We start from the raw sequence: 20,180 nt of genomic DNA on the forward strand, positions 1-20,180 counted from the left end.
GAACTCTGCATGCTTGGCCCAGGGTGAAATTCAGAGTGCACACTGGCACCACGAGTCTGCTACAGTGCATTCTATAGTAACACACTACAGCTGTGCTGTTTGTTTGGATCTTGTTACAGTCTGGTGGTCCTTGGTCAAGTCACATGGTCCTTTTGGAGACATTGCACATGCAGTTGAAGATTACGGATTTCCAGTGCAAAGGTGTTTTTTTGGTTCTCGACACGGAAAAGGTCCAGCAGATGGGGAAAGTGCGGTCATAAAACAAAGTGCTTCAGCTGCAGTAGCCACAAAGAAAGCCGTCATTGCAATGCCTATGATATGTTCCAGTTCTGCAGAGAGAACCTTTCAAAAGATGTAAGCAAAGACGATTGTAGCCATTTCAGATGGACTTTCTTTTGGGTTCCCATGGGGGACATATCCAGGAATAGGAATCGGTGTGGTGAAAGAGTCCTTCCAGGAACAAGACTTCTTCACAGCATTAGAGGCGTAAAGGAAAGTGGAGATGCCTGGTAGTGGAGAAAAATAATTTGTCTTGCTTTTGCCAATCCTGCATGGTTGGCAGTGGCCAATGTGACAACTGGCAACATGTCGATCCCTGGAAAAAGTTAATTTTATCCAAAGGTAGGCAGATGCACAGGTACACTGCTGAACCTCCACATCTTCATAGGCACCATGTTCAAGAGGCTCTGCTCAAGACTGCACAGATGAAAACTGCAAACGCTGTGCAAGATGCACAGATGAACACTGGACAAGAAATGTCATCAGGAACCTGGCTTTAATGGTGTGATTATAGTTTAAGTGCAAAAAATATTTTCCATCATATTTCTTTTGACAGTTTTTAATCACTTAATCTAATGTTGATGTCTCACTGCAACCTGAGGCAGAGGGTAAACATTTGTTCTTCATACAACATTCATTATTTGTTGCATTCTTTCGAAGGTTCAGCAGAGAAGACTTTGTTTTAGTTGACCTACCTGTGGATGAAAAATCTACAAAAACATTTGTAGCACAGTAAGGCTTCATTTGGTTCAGGTTAATTTCAGTTCAAGTTAGTATTTTTTAATCATTTCTTTTACCACGTTTTATTATGTTACAACTAACATTTATTTTAAAGTACTAAGTTCACAGTACTTTAACAAGAACCATGACTATGGTTCTACCATGACTTCATAAAAAAATATTTAACTACAAAACTAAGGTTACACAGCTCTTGTAAAATCATCTGACCTATTTCTAGTTTATTTTGGTTCAGGCCTTATATTTAATATAAATAATAATTTTTATTTAAATCATGGTAGAAGTTCTCATACAACTACACGTTAAATCTCACTTGTGAAAGCAGGTGTTTCCTTTACAATGACTTGTAAAATTTTGTATACTTTACATCACCTAAGATTAGATCCTATCTAGTACAGCGCTCAGTAATACTTTGAACATTAAATTATAGGTACAAGAGGTGGATGAGCAGATGAGGGAGGTAGGGCTGAAATATATGACTGCCTCTAGAGCTTACTACCGTTGGCCTGTAAAAGAAGACATTTCCTGGGAATCATGGAGTAGGATTCAAAAGATTCTTCAGCCACCTAACCTTGTGGTGGAAAAAAGTTCAAGCAGAATTCAAATGTACAATTTTTCTATGAAATACTATTGTTTAGAGTGAACTTTAAACAATTTGTTTTTATTTTGTGTCCCTGTTACACAGTGACATAAATTACTCAGAATTTCAAATTGCCTCAATTAATCCAATTTTAAGTTTAACCATCTAAAAAAAAATCATGAAATTTAAAGATGCATGTTTAACCTGCCAAATAATATATTAATAAAATGATGTTTCTTTAATTCATTGATTTTAGTTTTTATTTAGTAATAGGGAATTTAGTAATAGCTAGCCTTTATCCTTAAAAGTTATCTCAGAGAAAACCAAACAGTGTGACGCCAATCCTCCTGTATAAAAGTACAACAGATAGTGTTACTACATGGTACTTATTGTAAGAAATTATACTTGCTTGTTGGTTTTTAAAACATACTTGGTGTCCTTGTTACATGGTAACAAAGCTGGTGAGCCTCTTGATTTAGGGCTGCTCTACAGCAATGCAATGGTATACTATCTTTTCCCTCTGGATTCCAAGCCTCCAGGAGTTACTTATTTTAATTTTATATATATATATATATATATATATATATATATATATATATATATATATATATATATATATATATATATATATATATATATATATATATATATATATATTTTTTTTTTTTTAAAACAAATCAAGTAGAAGTGTAGAAATTAAAATATTCAGAAGTTTTTCAGAACATTAACTTACATATTTTAAATGAGCCAATATATAGAGGTAAGTCATTTATAAATTTTTTTAAAAAAAAAGGCAAATACAGGTGGGATGATTCTGTTATTGTAAAGGGGCTCTGATGTTGTCACGCGAAAAATCGTCCCCCCTGAACTTTTTTCATAGGCTATTTTATGAAAAAGTGCGGCAGTGGGCCGACATTTTACATAGGACATCATGGGTTATCGTCTGAAAAATGTCCATCTCCATCACCTAACAAATGGTCCCAATGATTAATACTGATTAATTTTTAGCCTTTATATGGTCTTACCAAAATACTATAGATAACTAAAAGAAACAGGTGTGATAACCGTTTCTACAGCCATCATCTTATCATTGTAACACAAATAAGACTGTTGAAGTTGAAACGTTTGTTTGCACACTGTTTCCATGATTTTCTGACTGAGTGCTTTATGTCCTGGATCTCTTAGCCTGCTGTGCCTCAGATGTCTAAATGCTTTAAATAACACTAAAGCGAAGTGGAAACTATTTTAAAGACAATTAAGATAGTAAGTTTACCTTTGGTATTATAGTAAATAAACGTAATACAATAATGGTAAACAATGTCCCAGATATTTTCTTATCTTTGTTAAACTGATTAAAGGCACAAGCAAAAATGGGTACTTGCTCAAAAGTAAGATTTAAAATGATTTTTGACAGATTCTATAGAAAACAAATACTTTTGTGGTACTGTAGTACTTTTTTAGTATGGCTTTATAAACCTTTGCAATGCTGGTCCTACTACAGAAGGTACTGATTCTGTGACTTGTGTTTCTTAATGAATCATTGTATTCTATATGGCACTTTTCATCTGAATTACTGCAGTAACCAAGCAGCAGCACAACCACATGGCTCAAGGACATGAAGCTGAAAACTCAATTTTACAATGTGTTTTATTCTGTAAGAAAATGTACTATTTTTCAGTTACTTTTGTAACTGTTGAACACCTAGACTATAATAAATTAATTTCACTCGAAGTTTTTCGCTATTGTTACCTTAAGACACTAACAAAATATTAAAAACAGAAGCCCTTTTTATTAAATGATAAAATGTAACATATACACTATATTATAACTCCTAGTATTCACTAGTTAAGGTGGACAGTTTGATTAACTTTCAATATGTGCAGTCGATTGCCTCTGCACCACATTTGTACACGTGTTTAAACGCTTTACTCAAACGTCTGCCCGTTCTGGGAGTTCGTTCTTTATTGCATCGATAATACTATAAAGGCAGCCGAATAATGGAACCATGACACATTGAACATGAAATGCAATTGAAAATGCATATTATTGAACAGTGCGTAAAAAAAAGGAATGATTTAGGCCCTTTTCAAGGTTTAATTGAATGTATGCATATAGCAGAAAATAAATCTTATTTATTGAAAAGGGACACGTTTATTAAATTCAAAAGGAAACCGATAAGAACTGAAAATATATAAGATGAGTATTTAGATATACAATAAACAATTGCCTGTGGCTGAGAGTTATGGGTCAAAACATTTGTATTCAAATACTTATTTTTTTCTATAATTATAATAATAATAATAATAATAATAATAATAATAATAATATTCCCCATGATGATGATGATGATGATGATATCAATTCTATTAAATGAAAAAAATAAACGTTTGGCAAATCGCAGCGATTACCAATTACTTCATTTTTTATAAACTTTATGCTCATACAGTTGCATGGTTTCCTGCAACTAAATAAATCATCAATAAATTAACACAACTGCAAACTAAAAGGCAGGTAAAACGAGAGGTAGGCTAGATGGGATGCAGTAGTGAAATACTTAAACCCTGCGTATCACATTCTGACGTGTTTCCAAATTAGCAGATCATTTTAGAATACATTTCACCACAACAAAGCTCGTTTTGTTGCATTTTGGGATAATTCTGTATTATGAAATACATCAAGTAACCTATTATATTTTGCAGTGGTATACCAACATCTGTACAAACAAACACACATATGCATTGCTTGTGTGTTATTATTATTATTATTATTATTATTTATTTCTTAGCAGACGCCCTTATCCAGGGCGACTTACAATGGTTACAAGATATCACATTATTTTTACATACAATTACCCATTTATACAGTTGGGTTTTTTTACTGGAGCAATCTAGGTAAAGTACCTTGCTCAAGGGTACGGCAGCAGTGTCCCTACCGGGGATTGAACCCACAACCCTCCGGTCAAGAGTCCAGAGCCCTAACCACTACTCCACACTGCTGCCCTGTGTTGTTGATTACTCAAAAAAAAAAAAAAAAAAAAAAACACACCACCACACACAACCATGACAACATAACTCCCCTACAAAATAATCGTTAATATCTTAAAAACCATAGCTGCACTAACGTTGGCTTCAACAGCACAAATCGAATGAGACATTTGGTTCAATTCCGTTATTGTAGGGGGGCTGAGTGACGTCACTCCCCTAAAAAAATATTGTTAATATCTCTGAAACAATAATAGCAAAAACGCTCGTTTCAACGGCACAAACGAATGAGGCAAGACTGGTTCAGTTCCGGTATCGTAGGGGGGCTGAGTGACGTCACTCCCCTAAAACAATAAATCGTTAATATCTTAAAACTATAGTGGCACAAACGTAGCACAAACGAATGATGTATGACTTAACGTGTGTGCTGTATGTAGGGGGGCCAACTTCACGGACCTCATAGATTGTTCCAAAAAAGCAACTTGGCCTCCTCATGGGACATGCAAATACGTTTTGCTAAAGACATTTTACTTGAACCACATAAAAAGTTAAAACAACCCAGATTAAACCTACACTGTGGCATCCTTTTCTTGAAAATGTAGTTGCACTCGAAGTACATTTTGTGACTATTACATTTGAATAGTACAGTACTTCAGAGGTGTTTATTATTGCACTGCTGTAGGAGGACAAAGAAGCTGTTGCTAGGCACAGACTGTTTTTAGGGTTACCTTTGGACCTCTAGCTCAAAGCAAAGGTATGTGGGGAAAATTGACCTGGATCTGGAAAGAGGCACAAGTATAAGTATTGCTTCCCACCATCAACATGAAGCCATGTCCACAATCACCCTGCGTGTAAAGATTAGCGGTGGCACCCCCTGACCCTCAGAGATGGGAAGATCAGAAGCCGACAGCTCTCTTACCTTGAGCGAGGGGAAGGTTGAGAGCTCATAGCCCCTCACCTTGAGAGACAGGAAGGCCCCGGACGAGTCGAAGGTCCCCATCTCCTCATCAGCATCCTCCAGGCACCACTCAGGCAGGCTGTCCTTCTCATCCTCCAGGCTGCCACTGGTGGAGCGCGCCCGGCGGTACCCGCGCTGCTCCTCCTCCCCTCGCGGCTCCAAGCCGAAGCGCCGCCGCTGCTCAGGGAGCTCTCTCCAGCCCGCTGACCGCGGCCCGTCTGTGGAGAGAGAGTCTGGGGTTAAAGGGGAGAGAGGGGCTGCTGGACTGCACTAGGGAATCCACAGGGACCACCACAAACTTTGGTCAAGTGAGCACTGTCCTGTGTGCAGTACAATAAGGCTCTGCCTTAAACTGAACATGTAAAATCTGTACCCAAATGTGTTGTGCTCATTTTTTTTTTTTTTTTTGTTATGTTCATGCCATCATGGTATTCCAAGTTTTTAAATAACTGGAGTAACTTCTTTTTTGAGTAACTGAAGCTTTAACCCTTTACGGTCCATTTATTCAGTGCGTGTCAGGCGCGTCAGGTCCAATTTATTTTCACAAGCGCAGTTTACTTTAGACGTGCTGTTTTAAGTGGGTTTTTTTTCACAGTAAAACAGGTTTAAAAGGCACTGCATATCAACAGGACACTCAGTACTGCATCTCCAGCCCCGCCCCACCCCTTGTTCGCTGTATTTTTTACATACCGCGTAATAGTACATACCGATAAATCTCTTGATCACTCGTTTTATCACCAAACTCCTCAATAATGCGATCCATGTCGTTATTTTATTACTATAACATCTAAAAAAAGCTCTGCAAATGTCTGTGATGTTCTTTGAGCACTGGATGCGGAAGCAGCTATCTTGTTTGTTTATGTCCGTGTTATCTATGTGGTGTCGGGTCTATCGGTATTCATGAGATACGCCCCCTTTTTTTTTTCCGGCTTCTCTCGGCTCCTATCAGTTTCACTCGGCCATTGAATGGTTTTCTCGGCTTTTTCTGAAGAAAAACCACTAGAGACCTTTTTTTGCATCTTTTTGATGATGTCGGACAGGGTCCGTCCGACATTGGACCCGAAAGAGAAAATTGTGATGTCAGACCAGGTCCGACATAAGACAGCAAAGGGTTAAGGTATAGGAGAAAATTGTTATTTTTTTCAATGCTGTGCCTCACAACCTGGGTGAGGCTTCATTATTGGGTTTCTAAACAGCTACACCTGCTTTGGGGGCATACTCTCTGAGCAATATATTATACAAATAGATCGCTATTAAAATGAAAATGCATCTCACAGCTGGATTTTCTCTTTTACAGGTCTGTTGGAACTGTAAGGGCCCAGTTCGATGGATTTGGTAGGTATAGCAGCTAGTGGAAGAAATTAGTATGCAGTCTCTGAAACCAATCTAAATTAAAGCAGTGGCTTTGAAACTATTCAGACAGTTAACTTTAGTTTCAATACCCATTGTTCAATATATTTAGGGCTCTTCGTTTTCAGTTTTAATTTATCATGCGATGTCCCTTTAAAAAGTTATTTTGAGCCGATTCCGTTTCTTAATTAAACTCTTGGGGAAAGTGTTTTCTCCTGTAACTTGAATGAGACGATTCTATTTTTAATTCAAATCGAACACAAAAGGCAAGTGACGCGGGCGGAACATGATACTGCAATTACACATTATATTTCATAAATCATTTGTAATATTATTACAAAAGCAAAAGAGAAAAAAAAGCTGATTCAATATCAATCGTTGTTTTCCTACCGTCAAACAGCGAAGGAATTTTTCGAATCTGTCATTTCACCGCTGAGATATCCCCTTGGCAATGTGACTTGTATCACATGCTTCTAAAACAGCTGCAATCGACTAGCTGTGCGTTTTTCTGCTCTGGTCTTACAGCTGTCTGTTGATGGTGAAACCTCCCTGATTACGTTGTAGGGGAGGTCACAAGCTGTCCAATGATACCTTGACTTTGTTTGTAGCCCAATCCATTACAGAGTAATCGATCTGCGCAGTAAACATACCCCTATCTATTGCAACCGAGTGCGCAGCGTCACGCACAACGGATCACGGTTTTATAACATTTTCTGATCATTTTTCAATTTATAAAATTTGTAAAATCGAACAAAATGTCGAGCAGTGTTCCAAAGCATCCTAAACAAAGTAGATTCAGTCTTTCTAAAGTTTTGGAAGAGATGGATAGGAGTGAAAGTGATTGCGAAAATTATCAACTTCCTGGTTTGGAGAGTGCTGATTCAGTGTCTGAAGCAGCATTGAAGATGGATTGGATCCTCTTCAGGATTTGTAAGTATAATGGATCCACACTATATATTATTATTATTATTATTATTATTTTTATATATTTTTTTATTTTTATTTTTTTATTTTATTATTATTATTATTATTATGCATAATTTTCAATATACATTTTTTATTGTAAGTATGTAATTAGAAAATGCAACCATTTGACTCTCAAGGGACACATAGAAATAACGTTTTTTTAATAATTTTTTAGCAACACCATGTCTCAACTGTGCTGTGCTGCTCTATACAGTCTCTGATCTTTACATGCAATAAAAGTTGCAAGAAATAATTGTTGCTTCCTGACCGTTTTTATTATTTTCTCATTGATGTTCACTGATTTATTGCATGAGAGTGTTTAGCAAACTTTTTTTATATATATAATTCCATGATTACAAGGCGTGGTGTTACTCACCTAGAAACAGTGTAGGTTTTCTTATCCTTTCAAGATAAGCTGTCTGCCTCCCCCAACAGTCACTCACCCAGTTCCTTTGTTTGCCACATGTCAATCAAAGTAAAGATGAAAGGAACTGAGGTGTTTTTAGTCTGGCAGCTTGATTTGAGAGCAGCCAAGTTCTCTGCAATCTCATTATTATTAGTATTATTATTGTAGACATTTGGCAGACACCTTTATCCAATAATCAATGTTCACCTCTCAGCAGTGCAAATACTGTGCTTGAATCTGTTGCTCATTGATACTGATAATGGAAATGTTATTCTAATTTTCAATTCATTTCACTTTTTATTTTCAGTGAGGACACTGAAGAAAACCCCCCTCAACAAGTGAGAGTTTTGATGTTTCTCAGCAGAAAAGGCATACTCATCATGGATACATTTCGGGCACCCCAAAGCTCTCCAAAAAGGCCACCTTTTGAATGAAATATTGGACAAAAAAAAAGGGGGGGGGATTACAAAATCTAATTCATGTGGCAATGGATAGCATGTGAGGTGCCAGAAGTTCACATCCCTTTTAGAACTTGCTCAAGAAACTAGTGTATCACTGGACATAAAGATTTACACAATGTTCATTTTTGGAGAGGTTTGGAGAGGTTTGGGGACGCTTTGTAAAAACTCCTGTAGAATTTGATCCCTTTATTCAAATAGTTCCAAATTTTTACCCAGTATAGTAGACATGTTGGTGAAGCACTGGAAAAATCTGGCTCTTTTCATATGCTACAAGTTGAAAAAATGACTATAGAACATAAAATGAAAAGCGTTTGTTGTTTTTTTATGTATTTTTTCTGGATATCTCCTTCCAGTGTGGTACTGAGTAAGACTTATCACACCTGTGGTTTTATTCGGTTTTATTCTTGATGTCCAAGGGGTTACCTTGAATTCAAGCCCTGAACCATGCCTGTGCTGTCTATACTTTGGAAGATCTGGTGATTTATTTAAGGGCACAGCCCCCCAGGCGGAAATTGTCTGTGAGGGGCTGGGGTTTTGAGAGGTTAAAATCCTAACGAGTTGTTGCAAAAATGTTATAACCTGTTTTGTAAATAGTTCTCTTAATTACGATTTAATTAAATCCATTTAACTTAATTCTCTTTCTGTTCGGTTTGAATGAAATAAGGAGCTGCCTTTTTTAACATCAATGAAACAGAATCTCATTCAAGTTGCAGGAGAAAAAACAAAAAGGATCTTGTTCCACAATCAACACTTTTCTAAGAGTTTAATTAAGAAACAGAGTCGGCTCAAAATAAAATAAAAATAAAGGGATATCACATGATCAAAAACAAAAACCAAAAATCAAGAGCCCTAAATATATTACCGAACGATGTGTACACAGATGAAAATGAAAATGTCATGTAATGTTGTTGAAGCTGACACCCTGGGATCCTTCAAGCAGCTGCTTGATAAGATTCTGGGATCAATAAGCTACTAACAACCAAACGAGCAAGATGGGCTGAATGGCCTCCTCTCGTTTGTAAACTATGTTCTTATGAAAATTTGGTAGCAGGCCTCCTCGCACTCACCGCTCTGCTCCTCCAGAGTCATTCTCCAGTTCTCACCGCTCTGCTCCTCCAGTTCACTCACTGCTCTGCTCCTCCAGTTCTCACTCACCGCTCTGCTGCTCCAGAGTCATTCTCCAGTTTTCACCGCTCTACTCCTCCAGACATTCTCCATTTCTCACTCACCGCTCTACTCCTCCAGACATTCTCCAGTTCTCACTCACCGCTCTGCTGCTCCAGAGTCATTCTCCAGTTCTCACTGCTCTACTCCTCCAGACATTCTCCAGTTCTCACTCACCGCTCTGCTCCTCCAGTTTTCACTCACCGCTCTGCTCCTCCCGAGACATCCTCCAGTTCTCACTTTCCGAGCGCGTGAACTCGTGCTTCCGGGCCACTGCTGCCGCCGCACCGCCCTCTTCGTAATTTGATCTAACTGAAAAACAAACAAAAAAATAAATAAACTTTGTATTATCTACTACAAACACGCATTTAATAGTGCTAAACTTAGAAAAACTAAAAGAAACTTAAATTCAATGACAAACGTAACTACAGGTCTCTCAATGTCTTCAAGACAAGTGGTGGTTTCTAAAAAAAAAAAAAAAAGTCAATGTGCTTTTCCACTTTATTTCAAAAAAGTTCCGAATTTAAAACAAACAAAAAAAAAAGGAAGTGGCTTTTTAGTACCATCAATCTATAATTAAGTACGGTTAAGTGAAACAGTTTTATGCAATTAATCTGAAACAGATAAATTCAATGTTAAAATAAAAATGCTTTAGAATGTATTTGAATTATTCAGTATCAGCAGCCAATCGGCTTCCAGCTCTAGCGGTCATTAAATGGACAGTAGAGCATCACCTGTGAATCAAATTTAAAAATCTATCTGCTCAAGTGCCGGCTTTTTCATTTTGACTTGGAGCAAATACTAACCAAAAAGACAATTGGTCCAAATGTATTTTATTATCCACCAAAACCAGCTAATCAATACTTCGCACAGATGAAAGAAACCAATCTGTACCCGTAATGACAAATAATTACAGGTTCAAGGTAACCAAAGTGGTCAAGGTTTTAAAGTGTTTTTTTTTTTTTTTTGAGAAATTGTTTAATAGAGATAGTGCCCTCTTGATGAAGGCTCTACCCTATGGTAGTTGACCTCTTTCATTATTGTCTTCGGCTCAGGACGCATAACTCCAATCACGGTTTTACGACCTGTTTCAGCAGGGCAGCAGTGTGGAGTAGTGGTTAGGGCTCTGGACTCTTGACCGGAGGGTCGTGGGTTCAATCCCAGGTGGGGGGACACTGCTGCTGTACCCTTGAGCAAGGTACTGTACCTAGATTGCTCCAGTTGTATAAATGAGTAATTGTATGTAAAAAATAATGTAATTGTATGTAAAAATAATGAGATATCTTGTAAAAATTGTAAGGTCGCCCCGGATAAGGGTGTCTGGTAAGAAATAAATAAATAATAATATACTTCAATTAGCACAATCGCTTAAATACAGAATCAGAATGTGTGAGTGTACCACACTGACTGCAAAGATTGGAGTGCAATCAAACAGCAGTGCAACAATTCAGGTTATTCTATTAGACCCTCATGGCCACCACATACACACACACTAACCCCTTGTCTTGGGTGCTATATATAGATTATATACTAGTGTGATAAGGGTAATGAGAACCGCAGCAGTGTGCTCCCGTGGCTTACTTTTGAGCAAGATCGCCAAGGAGTGGCTGTTCTGCAAAACACTGGCAGGGTTTCAATCATCATAGAGAAACCGGTTTATATGAGGGGTTAAGAAACTTCTTCTAGAAATAGTGCACGTATACAAAAGATGAAAGTAACATCAATAATGCGAATTTGGAAAAATGTAATTAAATGACAAAAGATTGGCATTGGTCACTCAGTTTTACGTTAATGTCTTAAAGACAAGAAAGCAGGGTCTTGAAAAGCACCAAGACAACTTGGGGTAAACTGGCTTCCAACATCTTAATCAACTGATCCAAAAGCACAACGCGCAGTCAATGTGTTGTACAACAACTAGAGAACCCCGCCCTGAGGGAGGAAACCAAAGAGCAACAGCAAGAGGACAATGCAAATATTAAAACAAAAAAGTATGCAGAACCAAAAAAGTCGGAAATCACGGTTATGCTTTAACCTGAAAATGTACAAGATCTAATAGCTACATTCTACAGACCGCAAAACAAAACCTTCTTGACAAGTCCTCGCACTACCACAGAGCAGCCTTGAATGATGGCTTTCAACCAACATCCACTTATGATGGTCAGTGAGAGAGGCCACAAGCAACGCTCCTGGTGGCTCTGTGCTCGAGCGCAGCAGTGCACAGCTTCTTCAGTGTTAAGGTGAAGGGTTCATACACTTTCGAGTTCTGTACAGTTGTTTTCGGGAATGCTGGTAATGAAGCAGCGGCTAATGCTTTCCAAAGGAATCTGACAGGACTCTTAGTACGGCAGCTGTAATTGGCCACCTGCAGGGAAAAGTGACCAATCCAATCAGCCTCGGAGAGAAGCTGCAGTTTGGAAGAGGCCAGCGGCGAGCTCAAACCAGCACGGACAGAGACGCAGCAGTAGAACCAGGGGACGCTCTGTGTGCACCCTCGAGGAAACATCAAACCAGCACGGACATAGACGCAGCAGCAGACCCAGGGGCCGCTCTGTGTGCACCCTCGAGGAAACATCAGGCTCACTTTCTCTCTGGACACATCATCACTTGGGTGAAACTGCACCACTTAAAATCAGAAGAAACCGCCTCACTCCCCCAAACCCCTACGGCTGGTAAGTTACCAACAGAACAATTGGGATGGGCAGGTAAGTGTATGTGCAGCCTGTAATAGGATGTGGAGGCATTAACAGCCAAGAGGATCACCTGCTTAACAGACCATTTCTTCAGTAAGTTGTAGTTTACTGTACCCATCATTATTCTTTAAAATCAATCAAAAGTTGTAGCTTATACTTTCCAAAGATTACACTTACCTAGGAAGGAAATCAAACAACAGGATAACCACTACTGGTTGGTCCTGTTGTGTATTTCTTTCTTTCTTTCTTTTATAGTTATGGGCTAGAAAGAAACTCAGTCATGAGTAAGGCAGGGTCTTTTGATAGACACTGTCAAAATGTTCAGTCTGATTGAATTACTGAATACAATGTTTTACTGAAAATGTATCGGTTTAAAACAGTAAACATTTGCAAAGTATTCTAATGAATCTAGTCATGCACTACAGAAAAAAATGAGGGAATGCAACGGGTTAACCCTTAAATCAGGTATATTCACATGCATCAATTAATAGACTGCACCTCTAAAGTTGCAGTCCATCAAATTGAGGGCCTTGGACAAAGGCAAACAGCCAGAGTTCGGTTCAGAGTTCAGAGTTCCCCTTTGGATGGACTTCTATGCCAAATCAGCCTATCCAATCTACACTGCCAGAAACATTCGTACTTTCAAAAGTGTTTTCCTTAAATAAACTGTAGAAAATCAGTATTAAAATACTCATTCTAATCTGGTTCCTACTGTTTAAACGTTTTCTATGGTATGAAGGAGAGAGATTTTTGGAGCCAGATCCAATTGTACTTGTGATTACTTGCAGAACATAGCTCACTATTTTTAGGTATCTGCTCAGCTGTCAATGTCATGATCCACATGTGCAGTTTGTACAGAATAGCATACCACAAGACATGTCCATGCAGTTTCAGGAGAACAAGAGAAGCAAACATCATCTCCAGAGCAGGTGACTAGAACGTAGTTAGAGGATTTGGCCGTACGTAACCTTTAATTAAATTGAGGCCAGTTGTTCAGAAGATAGTCTATTACACAATGCTATCAAAAAGGACAGAACTTCAACAAAACTACATTCTGATACTCGCACTACAAAAGCTGAACAATTTTCTATCTGACAGAGTGCCCAGTTTTTATTTGATCTGCTAGCTTTCTGTGTTTGCAAGTTAGTGCGGTACTGCAATTGTACAAACGAGAACACATTCTCAAACAGCAGAGTTCCACATTCGACTGGGAGAAGGGATTCGGTTTCCAAAGCCTGAAAACCTCTGGGATCGAACATGAACTAGGCTCACGAGACAGAACCATTTTAATGCACTGCCTTGCTGTGGAGCAAAGGCTGAATTTGCAAGAGTGGCAAGAAACAAGCTAAAAACATACAGTAGTCCAGGGCTCTACATTTAGATTTTTTACTACTGGCCCCTTGGGCCACTGAGGTAGTTAATTTAACTACCTCAGTGGCCCAAGGGGCCAGTAGTTGAATTAACAAGTTAATACCACAGTAACGTATTAGGTTGTGTGTTGGCACCTTTCAAAAATAAAATAAATAATCTTATGGATTATTTGTTTAACCATTCTGATTATGTGTATACCATGTGTTTAAATGGTAATAGCTGATCAATTTTTTTAAAATCTGGCTTTCGTACATTTAACATGATGACAATATAAAAATAAAAAAGAGTTATCTGGAATAAATTCACCCGATGTTTAATTTTTAAACTATTATTGTGTTATTTTATATACTGTTATTTTTGGCTTCAGAGTTGCTATGGTGTCAGTAAAATTAAAAGAAAAAAAAACTCTGTTTTTCACTGTGGAAATCTGGTAATCCTAAACTACATGGACAGTGCGAGAAACTGAAGTTCTGGTAGAAATCTTGGTCAGACACCAAAATCTTGCCGAACTTGACAAACTCACAAAATAGTAAAACATATCCAATCTTTTCTCAAATTACTTTGTTTAATGCTGACAGTAGGAGAACCATGCAGCATTGCGTAAACTGCATTCTCCTACAGTTGGCATTAAAGAAATGCATCCATTAAAATTAGCAAAGTGCTCCCCCAGTGCTTTCTTCCACAGCAATATGCAAGAATCTAAAACATGCTATATTAAACACCGGAGCAATACATCAATAGCTGCCATCTTTTAATATGCCTTGCAGGATATTGTAAACATCCGGTTCACACACACCATATAAAACAAGCCAAGTGCACTTGCAAACTGCATTGTGAACACAAACGAACTTGGTCCTGAAAGAAAAAAAAAAAAACTGCCATGTCGAGGTAACTAGTATTACCAACAGCACTTCAGTACGTAGTCTCAGATGCTAACTGTACAACAAATACGACGTGCGGCGGGAAAGTTCGGACAAGTTCAATTATGCCGTTAGAGGGGGGGTGAGTACGTTTTTAAAAATGGGTTTGTAAATTCGGTTTTCAGCTTTTTGGCACACTGACCCATTTTCCTGCGCTCATGAAATGGAAGCCATGTGCACTATACTAAATACATTATACAGGTTACCTATGGTGCTTCATAACTACCAGCCAAACTGCGATCTCTACCGGCCCTGGGCTGCCAGGCCATGGTTAATGTTGAACCCTGGCAGTGCTAAAGCAGTTTCTATCTGGAATGTGGGGTTAGGGTGAACAATCCTGAGAAAATAAAAGCCCATGCTATCTGCATTCACTGCCTCATGACCTCACGCATAAAGGCTTCCAATTTCCCTTGGAGGCTTGTTCCCTCAGGAACCAGCAGATGCACTCCATGTGATGAAGCCTGTGATCTCAAACAGAGGATAATTCTGAAAGCTATGTCATTCTTTGCAACCTTTTACAAATAGCACAAATAAAGCCCTTTATCCTTTTAACGATTCATCTCCCCAAAATAGCAGTATTAATTCGGTTTTGTTATCCAAGGTAAACTGCAGTTTTTTCTCATGGGATTGAGGCTTCATTCCAATTTGCTTTAGGCAGGCCAACAAGAAGAAAAAAAAAGAAAATGCAATATGATAAATGCAGACATTATCTGAAGATTGACTAAGAAAATTAAGAATAATCTCATAAAATATTGAAAACGAGAACCAGGTCTTGCCTCACGCCAAATAAGTAATCTGAATATACTACTAAAAACACAATCATTTACAAGGTGAAACGTATCACATATACCTACAAGACAGCAGAGTATTCAAATGAAATTAATGCTTCTGGGCTCCCGAGTGGCGCATCCACTGGATGCGCACTATAGTCTGGACGTCGCGAGTTCAAGTCCAGGCTATTCCACAGCCGACCGTGGACGGGAGCTCCCAGGGGTCGGCGCTCAATTGGCCGAGCGTCGCCCGGGGGAGGGAGGGTTAGGTCGGCCAGGGTGTCCTCGGCTCACCGCGTACCAGCGACCCCTGTAGTCTGGCCAGGAGCCTGTGGGCTTGCCTGTAAGCTGCCCGAGAGCTCCGTTGTCCTCCGACGCTGTAGCTCTTGGGTGGCTGCATGGTGAGTCTGCAGTGTGATAAAAAGTGGGCGGCTGACGGCACACACTTCGGAGGACAGTGTGTGTTCGTCTTCACCCTCCCGAGTCAGCGCAGGGGTGGTAGCGGTGAGCTGAGCTTAAAAAATAATTGGCCGTTTTAAATTGGGAGAAAATGAAAATAATTGGCAACGACTAAATTTATATTAAAAAAAAAAAAAAAAAATGTAATGCTTCTGCACTGAGAAGGTACCCCAGCTGAGCTGTCAATCTGAATCACTTGCGAGAGGTTCCCAGGACTTTGAACCAGATGATACAAAGAACAGTTAAAGAGAAGCAAAAACGTAAGTGTGACATATGCACTCATCCATTTAGTCCAGTTTAAAAAATAATAAAAAAAATGCAAGCAGCACATGAAGATTCCCCCCCCCCCCCCCCATAGCACAAAGCAGCAGATATTACCTTCATGTGGTAACCCCCCCCCCAGTTCTTTAAATGCAATGGCAGCATTGCTGCTGCTCCACAGGAACTGAAACAGTGCTCTGTTGTGCTTCATCCCTCGGAGGCTCAGAGTAAATGAATGACTTATTAACAGCAACCCCCCCACCAACCACACATTTATAAGCTGGCTTCTCTTCCCCTTGCAGGTTGCAAGCTATTGGGACTTGGGAGCAGCTGCAGACTGTCTGCTGAAATTCACACTAGTGCCAGAAGTGAACCACCACAACACTTTAATGCAAAGGACAGCAGCAGGAGGTAAGATACAGTTCTTATGGTAGTGGCAGAACAGCTTAACAACTGCTATCAAAATATGAACGATCTTTACTATCACTGATCAGAAATAGGAAGTACAAAAAAAAATTGTTAAAGAGGAGTATCGGTCAGCATCACAAAGAAAGGAGGCCAACAGCTCTTTATGACTAAAATGCACTACAGTAACAGTGTAACAAATTAGGAATAAAACAAGCATGCTATCTGACTGCACTACTATACGACAAGCTATCCGACTGCATGACAAGCATTCCAAGCTATCTGTGTATTTCATCATACTGGGATCTGCTGAACTGTTTCTTATGTCCTTTACTCATTTTATACGCTGTCCTAACACAAGTGCTTTGAGAGTACAATGCACTGCACTTCATGGCATCCAAGGCTTCCATGGGTCATAACTGGTAACTGATCACACCATTTTGTGTAATCAGTTCCTGAGCTCAGCTATTGTTATGGTGGCACAGTAAACTTTATGTTTTCTTTGTAGAACAGGGGAATAAAAACACAACTGTGTTTGTGCATGAAAAGCATAATTTTGCTAATATAGAAAATATGCTCCTAATGGTAAAACTATCACAATTTCCTCCCCAAAGAAAATCGACAGACCATTATAAACTGTAAAACATCAGATACATAGTATTTTAATAGACAAAATGTTCCAGCAAGTGTATTTTGTCTTGACAGAGCGTGTGGTTATCACGTTTAAAGCCTTTCAACTCTGGTTTCAGATCACAAGCTGCCAGCCACGGGCACCCGAGATGAGGAGGCGGTCAGGAGAGCTTCTTCCCCTCTGATGACTCCAAGGCGCCAGCGGCTGGTCACCAAAGATGGGCACTGCACCCTGCGGAGTGGCAGCCAGCGCGGCTCCCCTGCCAAAGGGCTGCTCTACCTGCGTGACATCTGGAGTACCCTGGTGGACCTGCGCTGGCGCTGGGTTATGCTGGCCTTCTGCACCTCCTTCCTGGCCCACTGGCTCCTGTTTGCCTGCCTATGGTACCTGCTGGCCCACCTGAACGGGGACCTGGAAGTGGACCACGACCACCCCCCACCCAACCACACCGTGTGCGTCAAGTACATCACCAGCTTCACAGCCGCCTTCTCCTTCTCCCTGGAGACCCAACTCACCATCGGCTACGGCACCATGTTCCCCAGCGGGGACTGCCCCAGCGCCATTGCCCTGCTGGCTGTGCAGATGCTCCTGGGGCTCATGCTGGAGGCCTTCATTACAGGTACACAGCCAGCGGCAGGTTCAGTTCTCTCCTTTGTCGCATTTCTAGTTTTCTGCTAAAAGGCTATTAACCATTGAAGTTGAACCTTTCTACTAAAGCTTTATTTAAAAAATAAACTCTATCCAGGTTTGTTCTCTATTCAGGTTTGAGATTATATCAAGACAGGAAACCTTAATCCCAACACCACTTCACTATGAAACACTGACTTATTAAAACACGGTTACTTTGCTACGCAGTACTTAAATCAAGGCTATGAAAGCAAACATTATTAGCATGTACAGTTTTGTTAGAAAAAACAAACAAACACGACTTCCTCAAAACCTTTGTCCAATTTTAAAATCAATTATTTTTTTCTATTCCTACTAATATCATGACATTAGTCAGTCAAAAAGCAAATGATTTTCAAAATTGGCTATCAATAGGTTATTTTCTTTATATGGTGAATAGTAACAATCTGTTTTCATTCTCGACTTCCAGGTGCCTTTGTAGCCAAGATCTCCAGACCCAAGCAGCGGGCAAGCACCATCAAGTTCAGCTCCTCAGCTGTAGTGGGGCACCACGAGGGGGAGACCTGCCTCATGTTCCGCGCAGCCAACATGCGTGCGAGTCCGCTGACCGGTGTGCGAGCAAGCGGCGTGCTATACCAGGAGCGCGACAAGCAGACGCTGCACCAGACCGGGGTAGAGTTCCACCTGGACCGGCTGGGGGGGAGCGAGTGCCCCTTCTTCATCTTCCCTCTCACCTTCTACCACCCCCTCAACCGCTACAGCCCCCTCTTCCCCGTCCTGCAGGAGGGCAGCCTGGCACACTTCGAGCTGGTGGTCTTCCTGTCTGCAGCCCAGGAGGGCACGGGCGAGTCTTGTCAGAAGAGGACTTCCTACACGCAGGCCGAGATCAAGATGCACCACAGCTTTGCACCCTTCCTGGAGCTGGGTGCGCAGGGCTGCTACACCGTAAACATGAGCAACTTCGACACGGTGCTTCCAGATGGCTCACTTTCAAAAGGAGATGGGGAGAATGACTTTGCTGTTCAAATCAATGGAGATCATGCAGAGACATCTGCAGGTAATGACTGAGTGTGGGAATAGAGGAGGGGAAGTGGGGTCAACCTTAAAAATAGCTTTGTTTCTGATAACCCAGCCCTATGGAATTTATACAAAATTTAAAATAACCTGTAGGAAACTTCTTTAGACCCAAAAATGTTACGCATGCGTGCTCCAGGCTGAATGTGGAGAAATGGCAGTTGTTTTCACTGTCAGTTGTAGAAAAAGAAAAACATCATCATCATGTCCTGTATAATATCAGCTTTTTTTTCAGGTCACACAAAGGCAAAAATGTTTTGCAATCTGTCTGTTTTTATCTACCTCTTAACTTTTTATATTTTAGTTTGAGCGCAGGCTCTATTTAAAAGCTTCTGTTAGGTCCTAATATAATTTTTTTGCTAAAGATAAAAGAATCTTGTAGCCTACACATGCTAATGACAATTGTGTTTCTTCATTAAGTTTATTCAAAGCCTCCTGTCTAGCTTGTTAGAGACTAACAATGAGTGGTATGGTATGTATAGGGTTTGTTTTATATTAATAAAAAACAAACTTGAATATACCGTGTTTGTATTTTTAGCAGTATTAGCAATAAAAAGTATGTATGTGTCTGCAAGCATACGTGAATTTTTTTTATCCCATGATATGGAAATTATTACCGATATCATATCGAAATTGGTGCCCACCCCTAAATTTCATTGTTAGTCTCGTAGGCTAATTTTTATTCTATATTATATATATATATATATATATATATATATATATATATATATATATATATATATATATATATATATATACACACACACATATATATATATATATATATATATATATATATATATATATATATATATATATAAATATACACACACACACACACACACACACACACACATACACACACACACACACAAAGTAGATGCCACTTAACAACCTCACGTCAAAGTTGTCATTAACCGAAAGTTGCCAATAAGTAAAAAGCCCCCACCCGCTTAAGTGTTGCTAATAACCGGCATCTACTAGAACCTTTTTTTTTTTTTTAGGGTTAATACTGTTGTATTATAATTTTGTACCTTCACAACACGTTTAATGAAAATATTTTGTACAATTAGATTGTGTTCAATATGT

The 20,180-nt window shown here is 39.4% G+C and overlaps 2 protein-coding genes across 12 annotated transcripts in view; one reads left to right on the plus strand and one right to left on the minus strand.

Moving 5' to 3' along the window:
• The window catches only part of gigyf2 (GRB10 interacting GYF protein 2), a 129,256-nt gene that overhangs the window by 45,400 nt on the left and 63,676 nt on the right, over positions 1-20,180 (minus strand). For 8 of the 11 annotated variants that reach the window (XM_034038386.3, XM_058990020.1, XM_058990016.1 and 5 more), the window contains 2 exons: positions 10,088-10,195; positions 5,498-5,754 (listed from right to left, as the gene is read on the minus strand). In XM_034038386.3, the coding sequence (XP_033894277.3) occupies positions 5,498-5,754; positions 10,088-10,195 (365 nt within the window). Of the gene's footprint in view, positions 1-5,497; positions 5,755-9,786; positions 9,824-10,087; positions 10,196-20,180 lie in introns of those variants that run through there. The other 3 variants (XM_058990018.1, XM_058990022.1, XM_058990021.1) reach the window with 2 other exon arrangements.
• kcnj13 (potassium inwardly rectifying channel subfamily J member 13) lies at positions 12,334-19,607 on the plus strand. Its single transcript, XM_058990023.1, has 4 exons — positions 12,334-12,552; positions 16,657-16,765; positions 17,509-18,009; positions 18,487-19,607. The coding sequence occupies exons 2-4, from the start codon at positions 16,744-16,746 to the stop codon at positions 19,083-19,085; spliced, it is 1,122 nt and encodes a 373-aa protein (XP_058846006.1). The 5' UTR covers positions 12,334-12,552; positions 16,657-16,743; the 3' UTR covers positions 19,086-19,607.

The sequence above is a fragment of the Acipenser ruthenus genome, chromosome 17 (assembly GCF_902713425.1).
Source record: "Acipenser ruthenus chromosome 17, fAciRut3.2 maternal haplotype, whole genome shotgun sequence".
NCBI lineage: Eukaryota > Metazoa > Chordata > Actinopteri > Acipenseriformes > Acipenseridae > Acipenser > Acipenser ruthenus.